This window comes from Artemia franciscana, chromosome 5 (genome assembly GCF_032884065.1).
Source record: "Artemia franciscana chromosome 5, ASM3288406v1, whole genome shotgun sequence".
Taxonomy (NCBI): domain Eukaryota; kingdom Metazoa; phylum Arthropoda; class Branchiopoda; order Anostraca; family Artemiidae; genus Artemia; species Artemia franciscana.
In genome coordinates this window covers 50,007,526-50,033,426 of record NC_088867.1, presented here as the reverse complement: position 1 = coordinate 50,033,426, position 25,901 = coordinate 50,007,526, and the positions used below count along the sequence as shown (strand labels likewise).

Below are 25,901 nucleotides of genomic sequence, written 5' to 3'. Positions count from 1 at the left end.
CTGTTTGATTTTGGTAAGAATAGACATTGTTTTCGAAAGGAGGGTAGGGGGAGGGGGGTGTTTCATATGTGAGAGGGCATTAAATTATTCAAATTTGCAATTCATTCTGTTTTTTTTCATAACTGTATTTTGCTATGTTCATAACAGTTTTTCATCCTGCATTCGATTTCCAACTCAAAGTTAATTTGACTTGTATTGGTCATAGGCAATACTAACTGATAATTCAACGGGCTGACATTTTCATCTTTTCTTGCAGGTCGTGTTGGCAATGGTTGTTCTCAAGAGAAACCTAGTGGATTTCGTATGGATTTGTTAAGTGCACCAGAAACTATTTGGTTGGCTAGTCCATCCAAACAAGCAAAGCAACTCGAGAAAATCCATTTAAGAACAACTGTTCAGATAAAAAGGCTAACAAAACTCGCTATTGAAGAGACGAGTGTTGGCAAATGGCGATGCAATGCTTGTGGGAAATTGAAGAGACGAGTGTTGGCAAATGGCGATGCAATGCTGTTAGTAATTGAAGAGACGAGTGTTGGCAAATGGCGATGCAATGCTTGTGAGAAATTGAAGAGACGAGTGTTGGCAAATGGCGATGCAATGCTTGTGGGAAGATTGCAAAGTCTTTTTATTTATTGCAATTGCATAAGTCCACAAATTGTGAAACAGGACTGTCGTTTAAATGTGAAATATGTGGTATAGAAATAAAGAACTACTCAAACTTTGTTCTCCATTATATAAAACATGAAGCTGTTAAAAAAAAGAAGTGTCCCATTTGTTTATGTCCAAATGTTAATAATATAAAGGAACATTTAATTGCGAAGGGTCATATTTCGAATGAAACTGCTGGATTTGATTTTCCTGACTGTTTATCTAAGATGAACTATCAAAAGCCAAAACTAGAACTTTCGTCTAATTCTGCCATGGATGGATGCTGTCAAGGTATTTGTTTGTTGCTTTTTTAATGGTCGCTATGATTCAAAATGAATTTGGATTGTTGAATAGCTTGCACTTACTTGATTTTACTTACTCGACCTACTTACTTACTTTGATGCAGCTTCTATCTTGATTTCTAAACTGAATAGTCTACTAGATATGCATTACTAGATATAATAGTCTACTAGATATGATGCGTTTTCCATCCGCAAAGAATAAATTGAAGTAAGATTGATGCGCAGGTAATTTTTAATGAGAGAAGACTTACAGATGTACACTGGACCTTGGCACTGCCAATCTTACAAGTATAACTTGAGCCACACTGTGCTAATGAATGTTATAATACTTCAGTATACTATTTCCATCTTTGAAGTTACAATATAAGTATGCTTGCTGTGTCAAATTTGCTTGTGGTGGTCAAAACTCAATTTCTGATGAGTTAGTTAGAGAATGTGGACTAGACTCCTTTCAAAAGCAAGTTCTTTTTGTTTTTTTCGTCTTTCTTTTTTTTTGTTTTTTTAATGGTTGCCGATTCAATCATTTATCGTTTTTATACTGGGCTGACTGATGCATGCTCTATTTGAATATCCTTAAGGATAAGTAAGGTTTGGCTTCTGCTTTACTAGAAGTTCGATTTTTTTTTTTTTTTTTTTTTTTTTTTTTTTTTTTTTTTTTTTGAAGTATGTACCGTCAATAGAGCTCGGAAGCTTAGTAACTTATTCTATTGATCGCTTGACGTATTTGGGCCTCCCCATTGTGTCCTCCCTAAAAACACACAAACTTGTTTCTCATCCACAATCTTAACAGTCAAATTTTGATATCTTACTTCTCTTTTGTCATATGCAAATTCAGTTTAACCGTTATTTACTTGCTAGCCTTTGCAATGCAGTAGCCCTCCCGCATGTCCTAGATATTTTTTTATTTTCTTTATTTCCCTCAAAAAATGGGGAGTAGGCTACAATATAATATAAAGAAAAGACAAATGATAACGCTTACAATAAAAAAATATCAAATATTGATCAAAGACTTAAAAAGAGAAAAAAATATATACAAAAACACTTGCTAAATAATTTAGCCTATAAATCATCAAGAGCCAGAACTGCTACTAAAAAACAGAAATAAATTTTGACCTAAAAAGATAATTTTCGCCTTGTCTTCAAATGTTTTATATTTTTTTCTTTATACAGACTACAGGATCCTTCACTTTAAGCTTTAAAACAATCGCAGTGCTACTAAAAGAAAGGGGGAAACCAAGTAAAAATTTGCAAAATTTAAAATAAGAAGCTATAATGGGCGAAAGATCAGAAGGTCTGAAATTACGGAAGAGGAGGGACGGGAACAATACGTGAGGCTGAGCAACAGCGCTATACATACGATCAATAACGTCCCGACGGTAAAGACCCCAAAAACGAATTAAAAGACCAAATGCCTTGCGTAGTTTTATCTGAACTTGTTGAACCAGGACTGGTTTAAAATCTCTTTTCGAAGCAGCATAAGGTAATCCCAAATAAGTGACCATTGGCGACGACTGGAAAATAACACCATTGCCGTTGCCCTGACATTATCCTCTAAACAATTTACAACAAATAATTGACATTTTTCAAAACTGATAGAAAGGCCCAAACCTTTTAAACAATTAATTATAATATTAAAATTAGAAACAATATGTGTGTTTCAGTTCTCATTAAAAAAAAGTCGCTGCATCTTAGTGTTTATTTAAGGAATATCATATAAATCTATGGACTATCAGCCTGAATCTCTCTTTTCCTTGTTACATCTCTGATAAACTATTAATTGCCAAATTGTGAATTTTAGCATATTGATAAACTAGCTGTAAAAAAGAGAGAGCCAAGAGTTATTGCATGAATTAACTTTCTGAATATAGAAGAAAATAATGCTTTGACAGAACATTGGACTCTTCCCTGTTCTTTGCTTTTATTTCCTGCCATTTTACCCATATGCTAATTTCAATTCGGATTTATATTTCAATTTGGAAAAAAAAACCTTTAAGAGCTAATTCCTTGTTTGTGGGCTTGGTAGATATATCACAGAAGATCATACATTTGAACTTCCTGACACATTATTAACTTTTGAATATGGTTTCCATTAACAATTTTTAAACCTGAATTTCAGAGACAGCAACTTATTAATAGAATCATATATTGCATCAAAACATGTCAAATACCAAACTTTATTCGTTTGTTAAATTGTTTTTGATGCTATAAAAAAAAGTAGACAACATAGAAATTCTTAGTATTCTTTAAATCAGAACCCAGCATTGCAGCGAAAGTGAGACATCAAAGTTGAATCTGAATTAGTATCTAAACAGGGTAAAAGTTTGTCTGTTAAAAAGACCCTAAACAGGGTCTAAAAGTTTAAACAGGGTAAAAGTTTGCCGTTGCTGTATTGCTAATATTTGGAGATGAAATAGTTCTTTTTTTCATTCTGAGATTTTCCTTTGCATTCAATTTACATCAAAAACTCCTTAAAGATCAAAATAAATAGCTACAATTTACTCATCATTTACATTATTTCTATAATTTAGAAAAAATTGGAATGACTCTTATTTTTTTTGTGATTCCTTAATTTTTTCAAGACTAGACAGGCTGTGAACACCTGCTATATAAGGAGTTGACTGCTGCATATTTTAAGGATTTATAGTTTGAAAAAACAATTACGTTTCTGAAGCTAGAAGTTCCTTCTCATTTCGGAATTTATTTGTACCAAGATATTGCTATTTAAGGACAGATCATACAACCTAGTGAAGGACGGATCATGGCTCATTACTTTAGGTGTTAGTTCCTCCGGCGCCATTAGTGTCGCATAGTCCGTAAACGAAGCCTCTCCACTCGTCCTGAAGCGATGCTTCAACGGTGACATCCTCCATTCAGGTACTAACGAAGTCTCAACCATCCCCAGATCTTGGTCAAAAGTTCGCAACAAACGGTTCTTTGAACGACCCCGTCTTCTTCTATCGCCTGATCTCCAGTCGTAGGCTGTCTAGAAAAGACGGCCTTTTTTCACGTGGAGTACATATCCTAACTATTTTAAGCTCTTCTTCCTTAGAAGAGCAGTAATGAGGGGTGGGCCAGTTGAATTACGAATTTCAGAGTTGCTAACTCTCTATTCCCAGCTTATATTTAAAATTCTTTCTCGGCACATATTTTCGAATGCAAAAATTCTCTTTTCAAGCTGTTGATTCATTTTCCAGCACTCACTCGCGTAGAAGAGTATGGAGAGAACATTGCTATTGAAGAGAAATAACTTCAGTCGTAAAGAATATTTGCTGCTCCTCAAAGTGGGCTTTAGTGCAATAAAAGCTCCGGCTGACTGACCAATTCTGCGTTTAATCTCGGTCATTATTTCATCATCACAATCGATCCAGCTACCCAGGTATTTGAAATCCTTCAGCTGTTCTAGATTTGTATTCTTGTGATGCAGCACAAGAGATGGGCTTTGATTTGTCAACGTTAATAGTTATCCTGGCTTTTTCTGAATTTTCTATAATTCCGTCAAATAGCTGCTGTAACCTCTGTTTAGAATTTTCTAGCAAGACTACGTCATCCATGAAATCCAAATAAGATAGTTGCTTACTGCTTACTTTTACATTATATTCAGAATTTCGTCTATCATTTAGAACTTGGGGTGGTCTGTAACGAATCAAGCTTACACTATCCTATCATTCACAGGTATCCATTTGAGAACAGATTTATGAGCTTCGGGGAACGTCATTATTCCTACCCCTGATCTATGATGAGTGTCCTCACAACTATAAAATAGCCTGTATCCATCCTGTAAGCTCTCTTGGCCCATACCTTTCCACCAAATTTCACCTAGGGCCAGTATGTCAATATTTTACTGTTTCATCTCTCTGAGCACTTGCTCAGTCTTCGATAACTGACTCATAGTTCCAACATTCCAGAAACCGATTTTCTTGGCTGTTCTCTCCGACTAGTTTGTCTAATAAGATCAACACCCATAGTCCCGTGGACCACAAGTGGAATTCTAACGTCAATAAAAAGAAAGCGAAATCTTTGGAAAGCGTATAGCAAAAGACCAAGCAAGGAAAAGTAAGAGACATTTAAGCTATACCGAAATATGCTAAAATTCACTGTAACGCAAACCTGAAGTGGCATATTTTACTTGGAGACTTGTAGATTCTGGAAATAATATTAAGAAGACGGGGGATGTGATAAAAGAGGCTACACGTAAATCAACAAAAACAATAGATTGCCCCAAATCCCTGAAAATAGATGATAAGTTCATTACAGATGAAGACCAAGTTTGACATCAGCTGACGAAATTTTTGCTGAGGTGGGGAAAAAGCAGCGGAAGATGTGCCTCCTTCTTCTAAGGCCCAGTCTTGGAAACAGTTTCTTGGTCCTCCGTGCTCTAAATCAATGGTTCTTGAGCTAGTCAAGAGCAGGAATTAGCAAACATAATTTTATTCCTCAAGAATTCTTCTGCCGGTTTCGACTAAATTCCTGCTAAAGTCATTAAGTTCATTCTTCCATAATTATAAAGCCGCTGTGTTATTTGGTTAATAAGTCATTCCAATTATAAGTTTTCCCTCAGTTACTCAAGTTGGCACGAGTGATATCTCTTTTTAAAGGAGGTGATCGTGAGGATCCAAGGAATTACAGGCCAATGTTTCTCCTATCCATTTTTTCTAAAATGTTGAAAAACCAATGCGAAGCAACTAATGAGTTATTTCGACACTAAACAGTTTTTCTACAAACATCAATTTGGATTTCGTGCAAAGAATTCAACGGAACATCCATGCAATTGGTTTCTTCAGTTCATACGGCAGTCATTGGATTCTGGTCTCATATAGCAGTCATTTTCCTTGATGTGAGGAAAGCTTTTGACAGTCTGACCCACGAGATCCTTATAAATAAGCTGTCTCATCACGGAATTGTGGGGAGCAACTGTCAGGGTTTTCTTCATGCCTCACTGGCTGTTCTATTACCACTGAAGCTTCAGATGTCCAAGTTCCAGTTAATTATGGAGTTCCCGAAGGTTCAATTCTTGGGCCTTCACTTTTCCTCATTTATATCAATGACCTCTATCGGCTTTTTACTACCGCAGCACCAAATCTCTGCTGTGGATAGAGTCATAAATATGATTCCCGAATCGCACCAATAGCTCCATCCCATAAACATGAAGAATTAATCGCATATGCTGATGGCTGTACATTAGGTGCATCGGCTACAGATGAAGAATCCCTTATGCCAAAGTTATAAACGATGACTGAGAAAGTTTATCATTGGTTTTGATAGTAACCGTTTAGCTATCAATGTAAAAAGGTCACACCTACTTATTTTTTCTCGTATAGGTAAGAGCTGCCCTACCGTCATGGAGCATTTTACTTCAAGAGGTCCTATATGCCACCCACCTGACCGATATGTGTGATTCCTTGAACTTCTTCTGGACGAAAATCTAACATTCAAGCAGCATATTCAGATGATAAGAATCAAAGTTTTAGGAGGACTTGTGATCATAAGAAAACTAAAAAAAAAAAAATCGTTTTTTGATTCTCTCTCTTTTATACTTCTCTCTTATTTGTCCTTATCTATATTATTGCTCATCTGCTTGGATGTCTACTTTTCCATCTCTACTATCGCCCATCCGTATTCTCCAGCTGAAAGCATTAAAGTCCTCCAGTCCACCACTTATGCTTCTGTCCAGCTCTTAAAGCTGAAGGATATCAATACACTTTTGCTGTATTCCACGGCCCTCCCAGAATGTTTTTCTGGCATGTTTCAATGAGTGAGTGAAGTCAACCCATACAGAGTTTGAAATCAGGAGGATATACTGGTCCCCTCCACCCCTTCAGTGCGTTCAGACTTTGGTTTGCCGTTGCCGTGGGGCATCCCTGGAATTCTATTTCTGTTAGGTAAGGAATTCCCATACCCTTGGTTCTCTCGAAAAAAAAATATAAAAAGATTTCCGTTGGAGAAAAATAGATGATTGAAATATTTTCTAAATATTGTAGCTTTAAATTGAATTTTTATTGGTTTGTTTTAGCGTTGGTTCTTTATGTCGATGATAAGGCATGATTTGTTAGTATTAGGTGATGTGGAGAGTGGTTGTCTTCGTGTGAGCATTCGTATGAGCTGTAATTTTTATTAATTTTTGTCTAGTCCTAGTTCAGTTCTCAAATGATTAATATGTTGTTTAAGTTTTTTTCCAGTTAACGGGCCTCTGGGCCCTTTGTGATTTTTGGATTATAGTGTTTTTACATTTATTGAATAAAAGAACTTGAAAAAGAGCTTTCGCGTTCAAGAATCATGTCTGACTAAGAAACTTAAGAAATTTTATCTGGTGATTATGCTGTGCTTAAGCTTTCTTAGAACCGGATAGAAGAAGTCCCTGGGACCTCCAATATGAATTGAGGCTTCGTGCAATCCTGGGCCTATCTTGGTTACAACAGGTTTTTCAGCACGTGGCGATGCTCTTCTATCAACAAGAGTCGAAATTCTGCACAGACAGTCTCAAGCCTATTATTTCCGACTCATTATGTACTCATGCTTACAAATATTGTGCTACTGCGAGGAGGCAACCCATAGTAGATAAATTAGCTGGTAATTAGGTAATAAAATTTAACTGGAAGTAAGCGTTCCCTTGGGGATATTCCTCTTGGAAATAGTAAGATTAAACCTGTAGATCATACCACCTACCTCGGTCTTCCCATTGGTTGGTCAGTAATTCATACGCGCGACAACTATTAATTGCTCACATTGAACGTAGAGCTGGGTTATCATATGCTTCTTTTGTAACGGATAAGTTACGCTTCAACCGCCGTCTTCTTTCGAGACTTTTCAAGTCTGTCGCTCTTCCATATTATCTGTACATATCGCCGTTTTGGAAAATGCTCATAAAATCTGACAAGTCAAAAATTCGTTCAGTTTTCTTCCGATTCGCAAAATGTCTCTAACGTTTTCCCCCTTGGACCCGCAACTCTTATCTAGTTAGAAAAAGGGCATTACTGACCCCCTTATAGCTGTGGAAAAGCACATTCGTGCCTATAATTCCTGTTTGACGTTCGTCGATACTGGCCAAGTAGTTAATATGTGTTTGTTCTTTTTTTTAAAGTGTTTGTTTTCGCGCTTAGTGTGTATTTCTTCTTCTTCTTTTTTTCTTTCGTTTATTGCTCGTCTTTTCCTTTCTTTGTATGACAGGTTTTCCAATAAATAATAATAATAATAGTAGAGTAGTTTTGATGGTACCAGTAGTAGCATTAGTTGTAATGGAATTCACACTATGCTTTTTTGGTCTAGTAAAATATCCCCTCCTCACGCCCTGATAGTTTTGACTTAATACGTCAAATTGTTTCTTAGATATTTGTATTGCGAGAGCAACACTTTGCTTTTGTCGCTTTTTTTTTTTTTTTTCTAGCACCTCGATTTCAGCTTATTCCTAGAAAGTTGTAAGGGTCTAACCTCTGTGGTTTTTACGGAAAGTGTGGACCTTAGGCCGGATTGATGAATATGACTGCATTTTGGATACCTTCGTAGAGCTCTTGCCTGGGGCCAAAGAGGATGGTTTTTGCTTATCTTTGAGCCAGAGCCTATAGTGTGTGAAGTTACTTGGAGATTTATAGCCTATGTGAGAGAGAACTATCTGAAGTTATGCAGTGAAGCTTTCGTTTCATCAAACCATGTTTCTGCTTTCGAGTGGAAAGCTCCGTTCTAGTAGCAAGCAGGCAGGCACTAGTTTCAAATTGAAGATGGACTAAAATGTATAAGTGTTAAATATATACGGCAGTTATCTGGCCCCACAGCCAATATATCTTCTTTGAGTGATAAATAGAAAAATTACAGAAATAAAAAAGTGGGGACCAAAAGTGCTGCCATCTATTGTTTCTACCCATTTCTGTTCGTGATTTCAGCTGAGTTTATCATTCGGTTTTTCGCACTTGGGATTGCAGTAGAGAAATGGTATCAGATGTACCTCTTAAATTTTAAAAGTTCTCTCATTGCTAAAGAAATTAAAGTTTATCCTTTGCTCCTTTCTTGCAAAAAAGTCAACTTCTGAATTCAGACAGATTTTCGATGGCAGTCGATAGCTCTTGATGAGCTGATCAAAGTATATATCATCCATTCTTTGGTAGAAAAATTCCTTCATGAGATATACCAGTTTTAAAGTTTAAAGGGGTTAACAACTTCAATAGTAAGGTACACGCTGAAACCAAAAATAGGCTGATACAGAAATGGTATCAAATATGCCTCTTAAACTTTAAAAGTTCTCCCATTGCTAAAGAAATTAGAGTTTATCCTTTGCTTTTTTCTAAGTGATGACGTTAGAAACTTGGCCTACGGCAAAAAAGTCAACTTTTGAACTAAGAAAGATAGATTTTTATGGCACTTGGCATTAACCAAGTGACATATAGCAATCGCAAATTCTGTCGGTCTGTCGGTCCCGGTTTTGCTACTTTAGGCACCTCTAGGTAAGCTAGGACGATGAAATTTGGCAGGCGTATCAGGGACCGGACCAGATTAAATTAGAAATAGTCATTTTCCCGATTTGACCATCTGGGGGGGGGAGTGGATGGCCCGTTAATTCGGAAAAAATAGAAAAATTGAAGTATTTTTAACTTACGAACGGTTGATCAGATCTTAATGAAATTTGATGTTTGGAAGGATATCGTGTCTCAGAGCTGTTATTTTAAATCCCGACCGGATCTGGTGATATCGGGGGGGGGGGGGAGTTGGGAGGGGGAAACATAAAACTTGGAAAACACTTAGAGTGGAGGGATCGGGATGAAACTTGATGGGAAAAATAAGCACAAGTCCTAGATACATGATTGACATAACCGGAACGGATCCGCTCTCTTTGGGGTGGTTGGGGGGGGGGGGGGGTAATTCTGAAAAATTAAAAAAGAGGTATTTTTAATTTACGAACAGGTGGTCTGATCTCAATGAAATTTGATTTTAGCAAGATACCGTGTCTTAGAGCTCTTATTTTAAGTCCCGACCAGATCTGGTGACATTGGGTGGGGGGAGTTGGGAGGGGGAAACCTAAAACTTGGAAAACACTTAGAGCGGAGGGACCGGGATAAAACTTGGTGGGAAAAATAAGCACAAGTCCTAGATACATTCTTGACATAACCGGAACGGATCCGCTCTCTTTGGGGTAGGTGGGAGGGGGGGGGGTAATTCTGAAAAATTAGAAAAAATGAGGTATTTTTAACTTACGAACGGGTGATCAGATCTCAATGAAATTTGATATTTAGAAGGATATCGTGTCTCAGAGCTCTTATTTTAAATCCCGACCGGATCTGGTGATATTTGGGGGGAGTTGGGAGGGGAAAACCTAAAACTTGGAAAAACTCTTAGAGTGGAGGGATGGGGATGAAACTTGGTGGGAAAAATAAGCAGAAATCTTAGATACGTGATTTACATAATTGGAACGGATCCGCTCTATTGAGGGGGGGGGGGTTAATTCTGAAAAATTAGAAAAAATGACGTATTTTTAACTTACGAAGGAGTGGTCGGATCTTCATGAAACTTCATATTTAGAGGGACCTCGTGACTCTTATTTTAAATCTCAGCCGGATCCAGCGTAATTGGGGGGGGGGGCAGTTGGGGGGAACCGGAAATCTTAGAAAATACTTAAAGCGGTGAGATCAGGATGAAACTGGATGGGATGAATAAAAACCTGTCTAAGATACGTGACTGACATAACCGGACCGGATCTGCTCTCTTTGGGGTAGTTGGGAGGGGGGTTAATCGTGAAAAACTAAAAAAAAAATCAGGTGTTTTTAACTTACGAACGGGTGATCGGATCTCAATGAAATTTGATATTTAGGATATCGTGTCTCAAAACTCTTATTTTAAGTCCCGACCGGATCTGGTGACATTGGGGGAAGGTTGGAGTGGGGAACCTAAAATGAAGGAAAACGCTTAGATTGGAGGAATCGGGATGAAACTTGGTGGGAAAAACAAGCAGAAGTCTTAGATACGTGATTTACATAATTGGAACGGATCCGCTCTATTGGGGGGGGGGGTCAATTCTGGAAAATTAGAGGAAATGACGTATATTTAACTTACGTAGGAGTGATCGGATCTTCATGGAACTTCATATTTAGAAGGACCTAGTAAATCAGATCTCTTATTTTAAATCTCAACCGGATCCAGCGTAATTGGGGGGGGGGCGGTTGGGGGGAACCGGAAATCTTAGAAAATACTTAAAGCGGTGAGATCAGGATGAAACTGGATGGGAAGAATAAAAACCTGTCTAAGATACGTGACTGACATAACCGGACCGGATCTGCTCTCTTTGGGGTAGTTGGGGAGGGGGGTTTAATTCTGAAAAACTAAATAAATGAGGTATTTTTAACTTACGAACGGGTGATCGGATCTCAATGAAATTTGATATTTAGAAGGATATCGTGTCTCAGGGCTCTTATTTTAAATCCCGACCGGATCTGGTGACATTGGGGGGGGGGAGTTGGGAGGGGGAAACATAAAACTTGGGAAACACTTCGAGTCTAGGGATCGGGATGAAACTTGGTGGGAAAAATATGCACAAGTCCTAGATACATGATTGACATAACCGGAATGGATCCGCTCTCTTTTGGTAGTTGGGGGGGAGGGGTTAATTCTGAAAAATAAGAAAAAATGAGGTATTTTTAACTTACGAACGGGTGATCGGATCTCAATGAAATCTGATATTTAGAAGGATATCACGTCTCAGAGCTCTTATTTTAAATCCCGACCGGATCTGGTGACATTAGGGGGAGTTAGGAGGAGGAAAATTAAAACTTGGAAAACACTTAGAGTGGAGGGATCGGGATGAAACTTGGCGGGAAAAATATGCGCAAGTCCTAGATACATGATTGACATAACCGGAATGGATCTGCTTTCTTTGGGGTAGTTGGGGGAGGGTTAATTCTGAAAAATGAGAAAAAATGAGGTATTTTTAACTTACGAACGGGTGATGGGATCTCAATGAAATTTTATATTTAGAAGGATATCGTGTCTCAAAGTTCTTATTTTAAGTCGCGACCGGATCTAGTGACATTGGGGGGAGTCTGGGGTGGGGGAACCTAAAATGATGGAACACGCTTAGATTGGAGGGATCGGGATGAAACTTAGTGGGAAAAATAAGCAGAAGTCTTAGATACGTGATTTACATGATTGGAACGGATCCGCTCTATTGGGGGGGGGGGGGGGTGGGTTTATTCTGAAAATTAGAAAAAATGACGTATTTTCAATTTACGAAGGAGTGATCGGATTTTAATGAAATTTCATATTTAGAAGGACCTGGTAACTCAGATCTCTTATTTTAAATCTCAACCGGATCCAGCGTAATTGGGGGGTGGCAGCTGGGGGGTACCGGAAATCTTTGAAAATACTTAAAGCGGTGAGATCAGGATGAAAATGGATGGGAAGAATAAAAACCTGTCTAAGATACGTGACTGACATAACCGGATCTGATCTCTTTGGTGGAGGTGGGGGGGGGGTAATTTTGAAAACTGATGTATTTGTAACTTACGAAAGGGTAACCACATCTTAATGAAATTTGATATTTAGAAGGATCTTGTGCATTAAAGCTCTAATTTTAAATTCCGACCAGATCCTGTGACATTGGGGGGATTTGAGGGGGAAACCGGAATTCCTGGAAGACGTGAAAATTGGGGTATTTTTATCTTACGTATTGGTGATCGGATCTTAATGAAATTTTATATTTAGAAGGAATTCATGTCTCAGAGCTCTTATTTCAAATCCCGACCAGATCTTTTGACATTGGGGGGATTGGAGGGGGAAATCTTGGAACACTTTGAGTGGAGGAATCAGGATGAAGCTTGGTGGATAGAATAAGCAAATGTCCTTGATACGTGATTGACGGAACCGTACTGGATTCGCTCTCTTTGGGGGAGTTGGGGGGAGGGGTTCAGGGATTTGGCGAGTTTGATGCTTCTGGACGTGCTAGGACGATGAAAATTGGTAGGCGTGTCAGGGAGCTGCACAAATTGACTTGATAAAGTCGTTTTCCCAGATTCGACCATCTGGGGGGCTAAAGGGAGAGGAAAAATTAGGTATTTATAACATACGAGTGGGTGATCGGATCTTAATGAATTTTGATATTTAGAAGGACATCGTGACTCAGAGCTCTTATTTTAAATCCTGACCGGCATTAAGCCTCTTATTTTCCTTTTAAATCAATCTATTGATTCATAGAATTTTGTTAGAGCTCATACCATATGATCTCTTGGCTCTTAGCTCTTCATGCCTCGTCACAAGTGCCATATGAGCTCTTAGCTCTTGTTTTTTCAACGGCAGTCTATAGCTCTTGATGAGCTGATCAAAGTATGTATCATCCATTAGAAAAATTCCTTCACGAGATATACCAGTTTGAAAGTTTAAAGGGGTTGACAACTTCAGTAGTAAGGTACAAACTGAAACCAAAAATAGGCCGATAACCAATTGTGAGACATACAGGGGAGTTTTAAGCAACAGTCGGCTGTTAGCTCATAATCATTCTACACAATGAGGAGTTCGAAACTTTTGCTAGTTGATATACCTATTGTTTGTTTCCGGTGTATTTGATGGTAAGACCAATTTGGTTCCAGCGGCAAGACATGTAGGGGACTTTTAAGTAATAATCGGCTGTTAGGCTACAATCATCTTTAGTGATGAGAGGTTTGCAACTTTTGCTAGTTGCAATGAGGGGTTTTCAACTTTTGCGAGTTGGTGTACCTAGTATTTATTTTATGATGCTTACAGATTAACAACGTCAGCGTTTAATCCTCACGCTGCCTTAATTTAAATTATCCTCCAATGTTTTCTGAAAATGTCTCTTAATACCCTTAGCCTTAATGGTAGTATTAGTAGTAGTAGTAGAAGTCGTAGGAATAGTATACAAATAATACCTGTGGTTGAGTCAACATCCCCCTTAATAAGCACTGAAGGTTTCAATATGACACTAAGCTGTTCCTGAGATATAGCTGTTACAGCCTTTTGATAACCTGTATCCACATAGTGTGTTTCAATTTAGTTCACCATCTTCTTCCAAAATTCCCTGAAAGTTTCACTGTAATACCCTTAGCCGTCGTAGTAGTGGTTGTAGCAGCACTAGCAGTAGTAGTGTTAGTAGTTGTAGCAGTATGCACAATCTGCATTTTTCCTAGATTGACATCCCTCTTAACATGTTCTGAAAGTTCCAACCTAATACTCGAGACTATTCCTGGAATACTACTGATACGCCCTTTTGACAACCCGCTCGTACAGAAATGTATTTTTATTTAGTTCGACATCCCCCTAAACATTCCCTGAAAGTCTCAACTTCCTACCCTTAGCCTCATTAGTGATAGTCGTTATAACAATAATAATAGTAGCAGAAGCAGTCGTAGTAGAAGTATTAGTAGCAGTATGTATGGAGTCCCTTTTGGATTGTTCAACGTCCCTCTCAACACGTCCTGGAAGTTTCAACTTAATACTCTAGACTCTTCCTAGAAAATTGCTCATGCATCGGTTTGGCAGGCTGCAAGCACAGTCCGTTTTGATATATTTCATCCTCCCCCCTAAATGTTCATTAATACTCTTAATCTCAGTAGAAGAGGTAGTCGTAGCAGTTGTAACAGTAGCAATAGTGGCAACATGCACATTATGTCTTTTTGTTAGTTTGAAATGAGGGTGCCCTTGGTTAATTAATTACCCCCTCATCATTCCTTTAAAGTTCTGACCTAATACCCTTTGTTATTCATCAAATGTCAATTTCAGATAAGATTGGATTGGTCATTACCTATCCATAAATCCGGGGGGGGGGGTTAAGAAGGGGTAAGTTTCTTACGTTTTTTTTTAACTGAAAGTAAGGAACAACATTAAAACTTAAGCAAACAGAAAACATTCTAATGGGGGCTGCCCCTTCTTTAGCTGTCCCGCTTCACGTTAAAGTTTGACTTTTGGCCAAATCCTTCTAGGACGACTCATGAAAAACAAGGCACGTCTAATTAGAGTAAGAAGCTTTTTTAAAACACTAATAAACTTGAGTTTACGAGTGATGATTAAGGAAGGGGCAGTACCCCTCTTGTGCAGAATAACTGAAGTTCATCTTAATGTTGTTCTTTACTGTCAGTTGAAAAAAAAACTTGTTTTCTATTTATTGCCAAACCAGGAAACATTTGAAAAGAGCTTATAATATTTTTTTTATGGATTTTTATTTTCAATCTTTTTCATTCGACACGTTTCTTCCGTGAACCATGTTAAATAAGAAAAACAACAAGTTTTTCAAACTAAAGATAAAGAGCAAACAACATAAATCCTAAAACGAACAGGAGTTATTTTGTGTGTCAGAGAGGCCTTTCGCGCTAAAACCCTTCACCCTCGTCAATACTTTGCTAAAATTTCATAGTACCTTAAAAAAGCTTCTTATTCTAGTGAAACGGTCTTTGTATTTCAGCAGTCGTTCTGATAGAATTGAGACAAAAAGTCAACCTTTAGCGTAAAGCGTGAGGTAATGAGGAGGGGGCAGCTCCCTACGTCTCACGAATAGTTTTTGCTCCTTTTAAGGTTTAATGTTGCTCCTTACTTTCAGCTTAAATTTTTTAATGTTTAATTTTGGATGATTTTTCAGATAATCCTGGGAAATCAACCTCCCCCTCCACGGAAAATCCACACCAAGAAAAGTCCTTTATGGCCCCATGTAACATGCCCCCCCTCTTCCTGGACAATTTCATCTTAGGTAAAAAATTACCCTAGGAAAAATTGCAGCGGGTAATTCAACTTAGAAAATTCTCCTTAGCCCACTTTCATTTGAAAAAAAAAAACTTGTTTTTTATTCAATTACTGGTCGTTTTTCAAATCATGGCAAGAAATCCCCTCTTGTATGGAAAATTTTTCCTGGAAATCTCTCACTTCTCCCAATGGAAAGTTTATCCCCTGGAAAATCCCTTCGCAGAGAAGTTCTCTCGTAAAACATCCCCCAGACATTCCAACCAGGTATGATTTTTTTTCGGACAAAGCCCCTGGGACAAATTTCCCCTGTAGAATTCACACCCAGAACCTTCCGTCCAAATGTAAAATTGTTGTGTGAAAATCCCCCCCCAAAAAAATCGGTATACTTCCCAATGACAAATGGTATAGGTAAGCAATCGGCGAATTTTATAGCTTCCAGCCGTTTTCCCAGGGCTGTGGGGGTCATGTAATCCACAGAGGCCTAATTATTGGACTCGATGACTAATTATTGGACTAGATGAAAATTTTTATTTGATGACTTGGGGAAAGGGGGGTGGGAAGGTGGGCTTGCTGCCCTCCATTGTTTTTGCTCAATTAAAAAGGGTACTATAACTTTCGAGATGGGAGCTTGAAGTCTCTACTGTATAGCTCTCTGATACGATGAAACTGGTGTTGTGATTTTCATTAAGATTCCCTGACTTTTCGGGGATGTTTTCCCCATTTTTGAAAATTAGATAAATTTTCAATGACTTGTAGCTTTTGATGGGTAAGATTAAACTTAAAGAATTTTATACATTTGCAATCAGCATAAACATGCAATTCTTTCAATATGTCTTTTTGTCAGAATTTCGTTCTTTAGGGTTTAGGTTACTTTTGAGCTTTTGAGGTTACGGTTACGTCTCTCCTTGCTTAATATTTCGTTCACACGAACTGTTTGATACGCGTATCGACTGAATGGAAGAATGACTGTTCAAAACAAACTACCACATTTATTTGTGTTTTCTCAAAGCATTGCGAGACATTGAAGGATAGACTGATCAAGTTTGTCCATTTTCATACAGTCTTGTTCATTTTTGTACACTTTTAATAGTTTAGCCACAATGAGAAATAAGACATGTATTTATTTGACGGAAAAATAAACAATATTGCATTAAAGTCGATTGGCTTCTAAAGTGAGAAATTCAATCATTTTATCGTAGCTGGGAAAATCAGAAAAATTTCTTTGGGGAAGGGGTAATGGACATTTAGGAAAGACCTGCCCTTTTACTCCGCTTATGGCTGAGGGGGAAATTGTTAACACCAGACAAAATCTAAAAAAAAAAATTGGAGGGCTTGCTGATTTTATGTCAAGCCAAAAAAAAAAGTTAAAAGTCACAATAATTATTCAGACACTCATTTTAAAAACAATAAATTTCTTGATTTTTCAATAATAAAGAATTTTTCAATAATTAATTTGAAAAATTGATTTTTCAAAGTCACAATGATAAAGCACATATCCAGGCATGTTGGTGAAAACTGTGTTAGAATTTCGGAAAAACTGGGGTTTTACGAAAAAATTTTACTTATTTGATTGAACTAGGCGCATAAATATTCTCTTAAAAGTCAATTACCTTACCAGCTATTCTTGTACAAAAAGATTCGAAGCCCCAAATTTTTCATAAAAAATTGCTTGAAAAAAAATCCTTAAACCTAAACAAAACTCAGTTGATATAATTCTTTAATTATACCAATTTAAATACTAAATGAAAGAGGTGCATGTTTTTTTTAAGAGTCTTCAATAATTATTCTAATATTTGATTTTCGCTTTGATCATTGATAAGCTGTTTGTTTTCTTTCGTTTTTTTTTAGAAACAGGAAAATATAGTGGAGAAGATTATGAAGTGACGTCCTCTGAAGAATCTGACAACAAAGTACTACCAGGAACGAAAACTTCTGAGGGTATTACTTGTCAGGATATTAGGAAAAATTATATTGGTGATAAAGGACCAATTAAATCTGTAGTGGTGAATTTAGAATCCTCAGCCGAAAATAAATTGCTGGACAAAATACAAAATATACAGTCTTTGGAAAACCCTTATATTTGTAGAATTTGCAATGGATCGTTTTCTCTTCGCCGTTTACTTCTAAAACATATCAAAGTTCATGATAGAATACAGTTTCAACAATGTCAATTTTACTGTTCAAAGTTCAAGAACAAGACTCATCTTGATCATCATTCCGACCCTCAAGGTAAGACAAAAGATGGCTTTGAATGTGCTGCCTGCAAAAAGACTTTTACCAATCGTGGATTATTTGTAAAACATAGGTGCAGACACGCTAAAGGTAAACAACTCTTGTGCCATATATGCGGTTTAAGTTTTGAAAGAAGGAGTCTTGATTGTCATATACAAACACATACTGAAGAAAAAAGTTTATTGTGTGATCGATGTGGACTGCCATTTCGAGATAGAAGTGGTCTTTACGAACATTTAAAAATGCACCTTAGAAAAGAGAGTGGGGGGGGGGGGATTCCAGAAAAACCGTTTGAGTGTGAGATCTGTAATAAAAAATATGAAACTAGGCGAGGATATACCCACCATGTAAAAAAGCATTTCGGAGCAGCATATGAATGTGGATTTTGCCAAAGAAAGTTTTATACAAGCCACAGGCTGACTGAGCATACTAGGAGCCATACCGGAGAAAAGCCGTTTGTGTGTAAGATTTGCAACAAAAATTTTGCACGGACGTTGAATTTAAAGAATCACATGAAATCTCATACTATTGAAAGGCCTTATAAATGTGAAATCTGCTATAAAAGGTTTAAGATTAAAATGAGGCTGCACGATCATGTAAATACTCAACTTGTGCCAAGCCATATAAGTGTGTACAATGTGACATGTGTTTCGGCTCAAGAAATTATTTACGAAACCATAAGAGGGTTCATGTAGAAAAACAAGGATCTAAAAGACTCAGGGAAAAGAAGCACATCTGTAATATATGTAGTGAAGTGTTTACTACGGCAGTTTATCGTGACCTGCATATGACCTTACACACAAATCCCAACTCTTTCAGCTGCGAATTCTGTAGCAAGAGCTTCAACTATAAAAAAAACTTAGTCGAACATGTGCAGCGGATGCACCCCAGTCGCAATCCATTTAAATGTAAGCTGTGTGGTAAGACTTATGACTGCATTAGAAAAGTTGATGTTCATATTAGCTCTCGTGCTTGTGACAAAAAAGACAAATCTCGCAAAAAATCTAAAAGTCAAAGCAACTCTATTGAGGCTGTCAGAAATATGAACGTTGATAAAAGCCTGAAACTGTTTATATGTAATATTTGTGATGAGGAGTTTCTGTCAGCTGAGGATGTTCAAGGCCATTTTAACTCTGCTCATGAGTATTCTAAATAGGGATGGACTGTTGTGTTAGTTTGAAAAAAGTGAACGAAAAGGATAATTCTCTTGTGTGTTCTCTTTATTTAGAAAAAAAATCGTAGGGTTATATTGAAATTCGTTAGCCTAAAGCTAATGAAGAAGCAATAAAGAATATTTTCCTCGTGATAAAATCAAGCTTGCTGACTCTTTCTTTCGTAATGCATAGTCAATTTGTTTTAACGCAAATGAGCTATAACTGGGAATTAGTTTTGGTATCACTTTAAAAAAATAAAAACAAGATAAAATACATTTTTGTTTTTTATTTTTACCAAATATTCATAACTTCTTTTTGACATTCAACAAAATGACAGAAAGTAAAAAAATAAAGAATAATAGCTATAAAATCAAGCTTGTCGTCGACTGTTCTATTGTTCAACTATTTTAAGTCTTATCTTATGTTACAATTAATTGCATTTGGAAAAAACATTTTTTATTTGTATTTTCTTTTGATTTGCACAAATGTTGATAACTCATTTTGGCATTCAATAAAATTAAACTAATAGAAAAAACGATCTAAGATAACCACTTAAAATGAAAATTTGTATCGTTTCAAGATTGATATAACAGATTTGCATTCGTCTTGTTTGCTACTGTATCGCTATATTATTCCAAATGAAGAATGTAATGATCTGTATAGTTTTATTGATTGTGTTCGACTCGATACGTGGTTTCACATCCTGCCTCTCTTCCTCCTATTTCTTGGTTCTTAACTAATAGGATTAGATAATTTCACAGTAGACAAAATAATTTTACAGTTCATTTATTCAATTTTTTTATTTTCATGCTTCTGCCTTTTTGGTGTCATTGTTTTGGCAGGAAGCCCTTGCAAGTTGTTTTTTTTAGTCTCCTGCTGCTTTTTTCCTCTGTTTTGTGTTTTGACTTGTATCAAATTGGTGCTGACTTTAAAAGTAAATGATAGAAATTTAGTGCAGAAATATAACTATGGAACCGTGTTCTTAATATTAAAATTTAATTTAGAAATACAGAGAGTTTAGACAGTGTTTGCATCTTAAGTTTCAACAAAAATTGTTTGATTTATTCAGGCTATGTTCCTTTAAATTTTGAATTTCTTTCAACATCAGTGTAATACAGGTCAACATATAGGTAAATAAATCATTGTACGATGTTTATGTTCTCCCTGAAGTATGCAATTTTGCGACAAGATTAGAAATGTTACTTCTTCGAAAGGTTAATATGTCTGCATAATTTAATTCACTAATTTGAGAACTATCCATTTATTGAGCCAGAATAATGAAGTTGCTTTGACTTTGTCTTAGAAAAGATTTTAAATTTGCTTAAAAGATACATGAACCCTCGTAAATGTTGATTTTTTTTATTTTTTTTTTCAACATCAGTGTAATACAGGTCAACATATAGGTAAATAAATCATTGTACGATGTTTATGTTCTCCCTGAAGTATGCAATTTTGCGACAAGATTAGAAATGTTGCTTCTTCGAAAGGACAATATGTCTGCATAATTTAATTCATTAATTTGAGAACTATCCATTTATTGAGCCAGAATAATGAAGTTGCTTTGACTTTGTCGTAGAAAAGATTTTAAATTTGCTTAAAAGATGGAAATTTTTTCCCATTTTCACAAATTTTTCTATCATTTACAGGATTTATCAATTTAAAAAGGGCAGGGTGAACTTCAAAGACTTACCTCCTTGGGAAATATATGACCCATCTCAACCTTTTTCTCATTTAAATCATAGAAAGAGATATTGAATTAAATTCTTCGTACAGCTTACTGTTTGAGATACAGTCACTCAGTTGGGTCCCCAAATACAGTCCTTAGGCAATTGCTCTGGAAAACATCTAGCAAATCCTATTCCGTCTTTTGGAGAGCCCACGCTTTAGAACCATACTTGACCACTGTTGCCACTATAGCTTCCAGTATTCTAATCTTGGCTAATCCACTTCACACTTATAAATTCTTTTAACTGTAAAAAAAAAAGACATGGGCCTACGGTATTCTACTTTTAGCATTTTCACTGAACCCACCGTCCTTACTAGTGATACTTCCTAAGTAAGTGAAGCTGTACACTTGATCGATCTTCTTGCTACCCAACAACACTTTATTCACCTTCAAGTATTCCCAGTCTTAGTGTCATCTTAATATCAAATTTGGAGCCTATTCTTGAACCCTGAACTCTCAAAACCTCCAAAAATTCATTTTACAAATATTTTCAAAACTGTCCGAATAATCTAAGTCTAGGAGAGTTTTACTTCCCAAGTTGATTCCCTGTTCTTCATTACCTTTGCTGTGCTCCTTAGGATAAAGTCCATCAAAATTATCCATATGAATGAAGATAGAACACAATCCTGCTTAACTCCTTATTTAATACGAAACCAGCTACTAACGTCATTTCCCACCTTAACCGTAGGAATGTTCTTCTCGAACATGTAACTAATCACTTGTCTGTATTGATTAAAAAAAAAACTTTCCGAAAGAGAAGTTTTTCAATGAAAAGTAAAGGCCATATTAAGCTTCAGATCAGCAGATACAAATACCTGTTAAAATTCACACTAGAAACGACAGGAAAACGACTGAAATGAACAGAAATTAAATAAACAATCATAGCGAAAAAACATACAACAAGTACTAATATAAATGAATAAATTAGATGAAGCTACTATTAAAAAATAAATGAAACCTAAAACGAACAGAAATTAAATAAGCTATCATAGCAATTAAACATATAATAGGTACTACTATAAATGAATAAATATATCTTAAAACGAGTAGAACTTAAATTGAATATGCAAATCTAGCTTGAAACGAACAAAAATCACTGCAAACGAGAGCTTGGGTTTTGTTTCCTTCTCTCACTATAAAAGTCTGAAACCTATTGTGTCATTGGTGCTTTACTGAAAACGAATTATAATACAAATATTTTCTTATGTACTTATTTCAACATTGAAAATAAAGATAAAAATTAGTGTAGAATTAAATTCTGAAGTATTGAGCCTTCAGAAATTGATATCATTATGTATCAAATATTCAGTGTGATTTTATTTGTACTTTCCAGGACTGTTCAAAACACATATTGTTTCCAGTAAAGTGCCAATGACGCAGTAGTTTTTAGACTTACGGTGAGAGACGGAGGACAAAATCAAACTCTTTTTTGCAGTGATTTTTGTTAGTATCAAGCTTGATTTGCATATTCAATTTGAGTTTCACTCGTTTTAAGATCTATTTATTCATGTATATTAGTACCTATTGTATGTTTGTTTGCTATGATTGTTTATTTAATTTCTGTTCTTTTTGGGTTTCATATATTCTTTAATAGTAATTTCTTTTCATTTCTAGTTTGATTTTTAGCAGGTATTTGTATCTGCTGATCTGAAGTTCAAAATGGCCTTTACTTTTCTTTGGAAAACTTCATTTTTCCGGAAAGTTTTTTAAATTAATTTTTGTTGATTTTTATTGCAAAAACTTTCAACTTTTTAGAAAATGCCTTATTTTAATTTTTTTTTTTCAACACCAAACTTTCATCTAAGTATCAAAACTAGTGTCAAAGTACCATAATATCGAAGTAAAGAAAGCATATAAATAAACAAGGCATCAAGATAAACAAAGTATCAAAGTAACAATAAGCAAGTTCCGTAACTCAGAGACATTTCCCTGGGGCTGGGTGGGGGGGGGGGGTTCAAATCCGAAAACATATTTATTTATCCTTTGAAGAATTTTGGACAAAATGGTTTTTTCAAAATTTTGACCGAAAACCCTTTGGGAAAGTGGGGCGTGGGCTAATTGCCCATTGATTACTTTTGACTCTTAGAAGAAAAAACTAAAAGTTTCTATTCCCGATCAAATGATTCCCCTCCCCCCCGTCCAAAGTTAATACGACCACCCCTTCCACAAAAAAAATTATATTCTAGTAATGGGCAACTTATATAAGTTACAATCCTTTCCCTGTGGGCTATGGAGGATTTCTCAACCCCTAAGTTATAGCAATTTGAATTTAGGACTATTTTGAGCAAAATGGCTGTTTCAAAATTTTTATAAGATGCATTTGGGGGAAATGCACAAGAGGGGGGGGGGGGCTGTTATATTTTGATTTTTAAAAAGGGCACAATAAATTTCGATTTCCGATCGAATGAACTTCCTCCAAAGTTTATACGACCATACCTTCCATAGAAGCTTTATATGTTAACGATAGGTAATATAACTTACAGCCCTTTCCCCAGGGCTGGGAGATTTCAAACTTGTAACCATAGCTATAACCATAGATATAACCATAGCTATATAACCATAGCTATTTGACACTTAGACGATTTTGGACAAAAAAAATGGGTAACTCAAAGTTTTTATCGAAAACATTTAGAAAAAAGGCGGGGGGGGCCGTCTGATTACTTATGGAAAGGGGTTCCGAACGACTAGACAATTTGATTTGAACGATTTTAAAGCAATTTTTTGAATACATTTTTGGTTTGCTATATATGACATGCCTCAACCTGAAACTTTTTCAGCAAAAAACGCAAGAAAATTCATTTCTCGGTCAATAGGTTTTTCTAAAGAAATTTTATTGTTCTAGAGATTCAATGTACTGTCTAATTTGTTTATAATATAATATCCAATGATTACTTCAAGTTTCCAATCTGGGACAACTAATAATTTCCAAAATATTCTTTCCTTACGATTTCATTCATCTGAAATGTAGAACAGTACATTTATTTTCCCTATTAGTGGTAAAGCGTCCCCACTCAAAGATTGCTTGGTTCGAACTAATTGTTTAAGGTGCCTACGGACATTTTCCGGAATTTTTTCTTTTTTTGATAAGCTTCGTTGGCACCCATGAAAACATTTTGCAAAAAGACGGTCTGTAGTTTCAGACTGCTGCATGAATTTAAAAGAATTTTGACTTAGCACTACATTTTGGTAACGCCCCAAAACAAAATATTATCATCCAAATTCATAGGAGGTATCGTGTTTTTGTTTCAATAGGGTTAGAGGCTGTACATTTATCTGCGGTATGACCACTTCTTGGCATCTTACACGCGCTGATGGTTGCCAGCTACATCTCTTAAAATGTCCAGACTTCCCACAGTTAAAAGAATTTTTTGGGTGGCGATTATAATTTCCTAAATTTGTAAATTTACTCTGGAGATAGCTCTTTAATCTCCTGGGGAGGTCATGTGTCTCAATTCAATCACCTGCTGCTTCCAAAAACAGACCAAGGGAGATAGCACTAAAAAGAATCAGGCAACAGACGATATGGATCATGGAACTCGTAAAAAAAAAAAATTCTAACATAGTAAACACTGTCAAAATTACTACTCAAATCAAACTGTTTCAAACATTTTCGTTACTGTTAGACAGAAACAACCGTTGGACAACTCGAGCACACATCTTCTTGGGAGGAGAAAGAACAAAATTTGACCAAAAAATACATAATTATTTATCCTCCCCCGCTGAAACGGAAGTGTAGCGAATTTGAGTTCCACTGTCACCAGTTGTAAGGTTACCCCTCTTTTGAAGACCAGAAGCATAAAGAGATAGATAGGAGGCTTGCTCCTCGACCCTCTCTAATGTATGGTTGTTACTTTAAGCACACTTTGTGTAACCGGCATTACTAAACGCTCTTTCTTAACGTATTGATTTCTATTTATAAAATTAGTCACCCGAAAGTCTTAAGGGGACAATCAAATAATGCTGGCGATTTTAACTGAGGCAATGAGGTTCGAATCGGTACTCAAATCTGGTGATGCTTCTACTAGCCAGGTGTCTCACCAAGAAAAGAAGGATTATGGTAATGTTTAGGACTACTGAATATTTCTACTAGAATATACTTAGCTAACTAGTTAAGGCCCGAGTCTGAAATGTTTGAATCTTGTAATCCAAATTATCTGGTAACGTAAATTCTGCCAATTAGGTGGGAAGTGGGGGCATTACTATTTCAAGTTTTATTTGACCAGTCAGAAGGATTTCAAATAGGATGTGACAAAGCAAAATTAGACTCAAATTTATCAATTCAGCTCGAAACAATGTATTTACCAATTATTTCTCTTATCAAGAACAAATGCCCCTTGGATCTTAGGTGAACTATGACTTCGACAAGGAAGATGCCATTAACTGAATTTCCCAAGTTTGTGGATGGATGTTTAGATTATCCACGTATCCCCTAGCTCAACTAATAATACTTCTCACTCCCTAGCCCTTCCGTATAGACAGAACGGCTAGGCTAGCTGTATAGACAGCAGAGAAAATATTGGGTAGGCAATAGTATGAGCTGGGGGAGGGGCAGAACTCTCCTCGAGACTCAAATTCTACCGCATAGACACTAGCGAATGAATCTAGGAGGTAGACAAAACCAGTATCAAGAAAATTTCAATTATGTGTGGGATTTATTATAGACCCTAAGCTTTAAGTTTCCAGAGACACCTAGTTAGAGGGACACTAAGTTCCAAAAGCTTTCTATTCCTTGTGACGAGTTACCTGCCACTTTAGCAACTGATTATTCTCAGTTAATTCTCACTACTGTACAATTAACAGTAATTTTGGGTTTTGACAAAGATCAATCAATTTTCAGGTTGAGTTATCTTTCACTAATGCTATATAGTTGACTGACTCGGCCTTAACAAAAAAAGAGAGAAAAATATAAAACCCACAACCGAATTGAAGTAAAATCTAAAAAGAACCTTGAGTTACTTAAAGGAAATCACAGCTTTCTTATGATCACATTGGAGCTTAATAAAATACCTTAATCAAAAGACTAAGTTGGAGTAAATCCAAAGACGACTTTAAATTATCTGAGAGATTTAATGCTGTAATAAACCAAAGGCTTAGATCTTCAAAGGGTAATATACGGCTCTAACTAAAGTTAGAGGGAGAGATATATATTAACTGACAACTTAGCTCAAATACAAA

At 36.3% G+C, this 25,901-nt stretch overlaps 2 protein-coding genes across 7 annotated transcripts in view; both read left to right on the top strand.

Moving 5' to 3' along the window:
• The window catches only part of LOC136027547 (uncharacterized), a 59,285-nt gene extending 38,860 nt beyond the window's left edge, over positions 1-20,425 (top strand). For all 6 annotated transcript variants that reach the window (XM_065704905.1, XM_065704902.1, XM_065704900.1 and 3 more), the window contains 2 exons: positions 257-939; positions 17,463-20,425. In XM_065704905.1, the coding sequence (XP_065560977.1) occupies positions 257-699 (443 nt within the window). In that variant the 3' untranslated portion in view covers positions 700-939; positions 17,463-20,425. The remainder of the gene's footprint in view (positions 1-256; positions 940-17,462) is intronic.
• On the top strand, positions 876-19,002 carry LOC136027759 (zinc finger protein 454-like). Its single transcript, XM_065705218.1, has 3 exons — positions 876-939; positions 17,463-17,843; positions 18,710-19,002. The coding sequence occupies exons 1-3, from the start codon at positions 876-878 to the stop codon at positions 19,000-19,002; spliced, it is 738 nt and encodes a 245-aa protein (XP_065561290.1).
• Positions 20,426-25,901: the final 5,476 nt, after the last annotated feature.

Coding starts and splice junctions, on each gene's coding strand:
- LOC136027759 (XM_065705218.1), top strand. CDS start 876: ATGAACTATCAAAAGCCAAAACTAGAACTTTCGTCTAATTCTGCCATG. Junction 940..17,462: donor CATGGATGGATGCTGTCAAG/GTATTTGTTTGT, acceptor GTTTTTTTTTAG/AAACAGGAAAATATAGTGGA. Junction 17,844..18,709: donor TCATCATTCCGACCCTCAAG/GTAAGACAAAAG, acceptor AAAAAAACTTAG/TCGAACATGTGCAGCGGATG.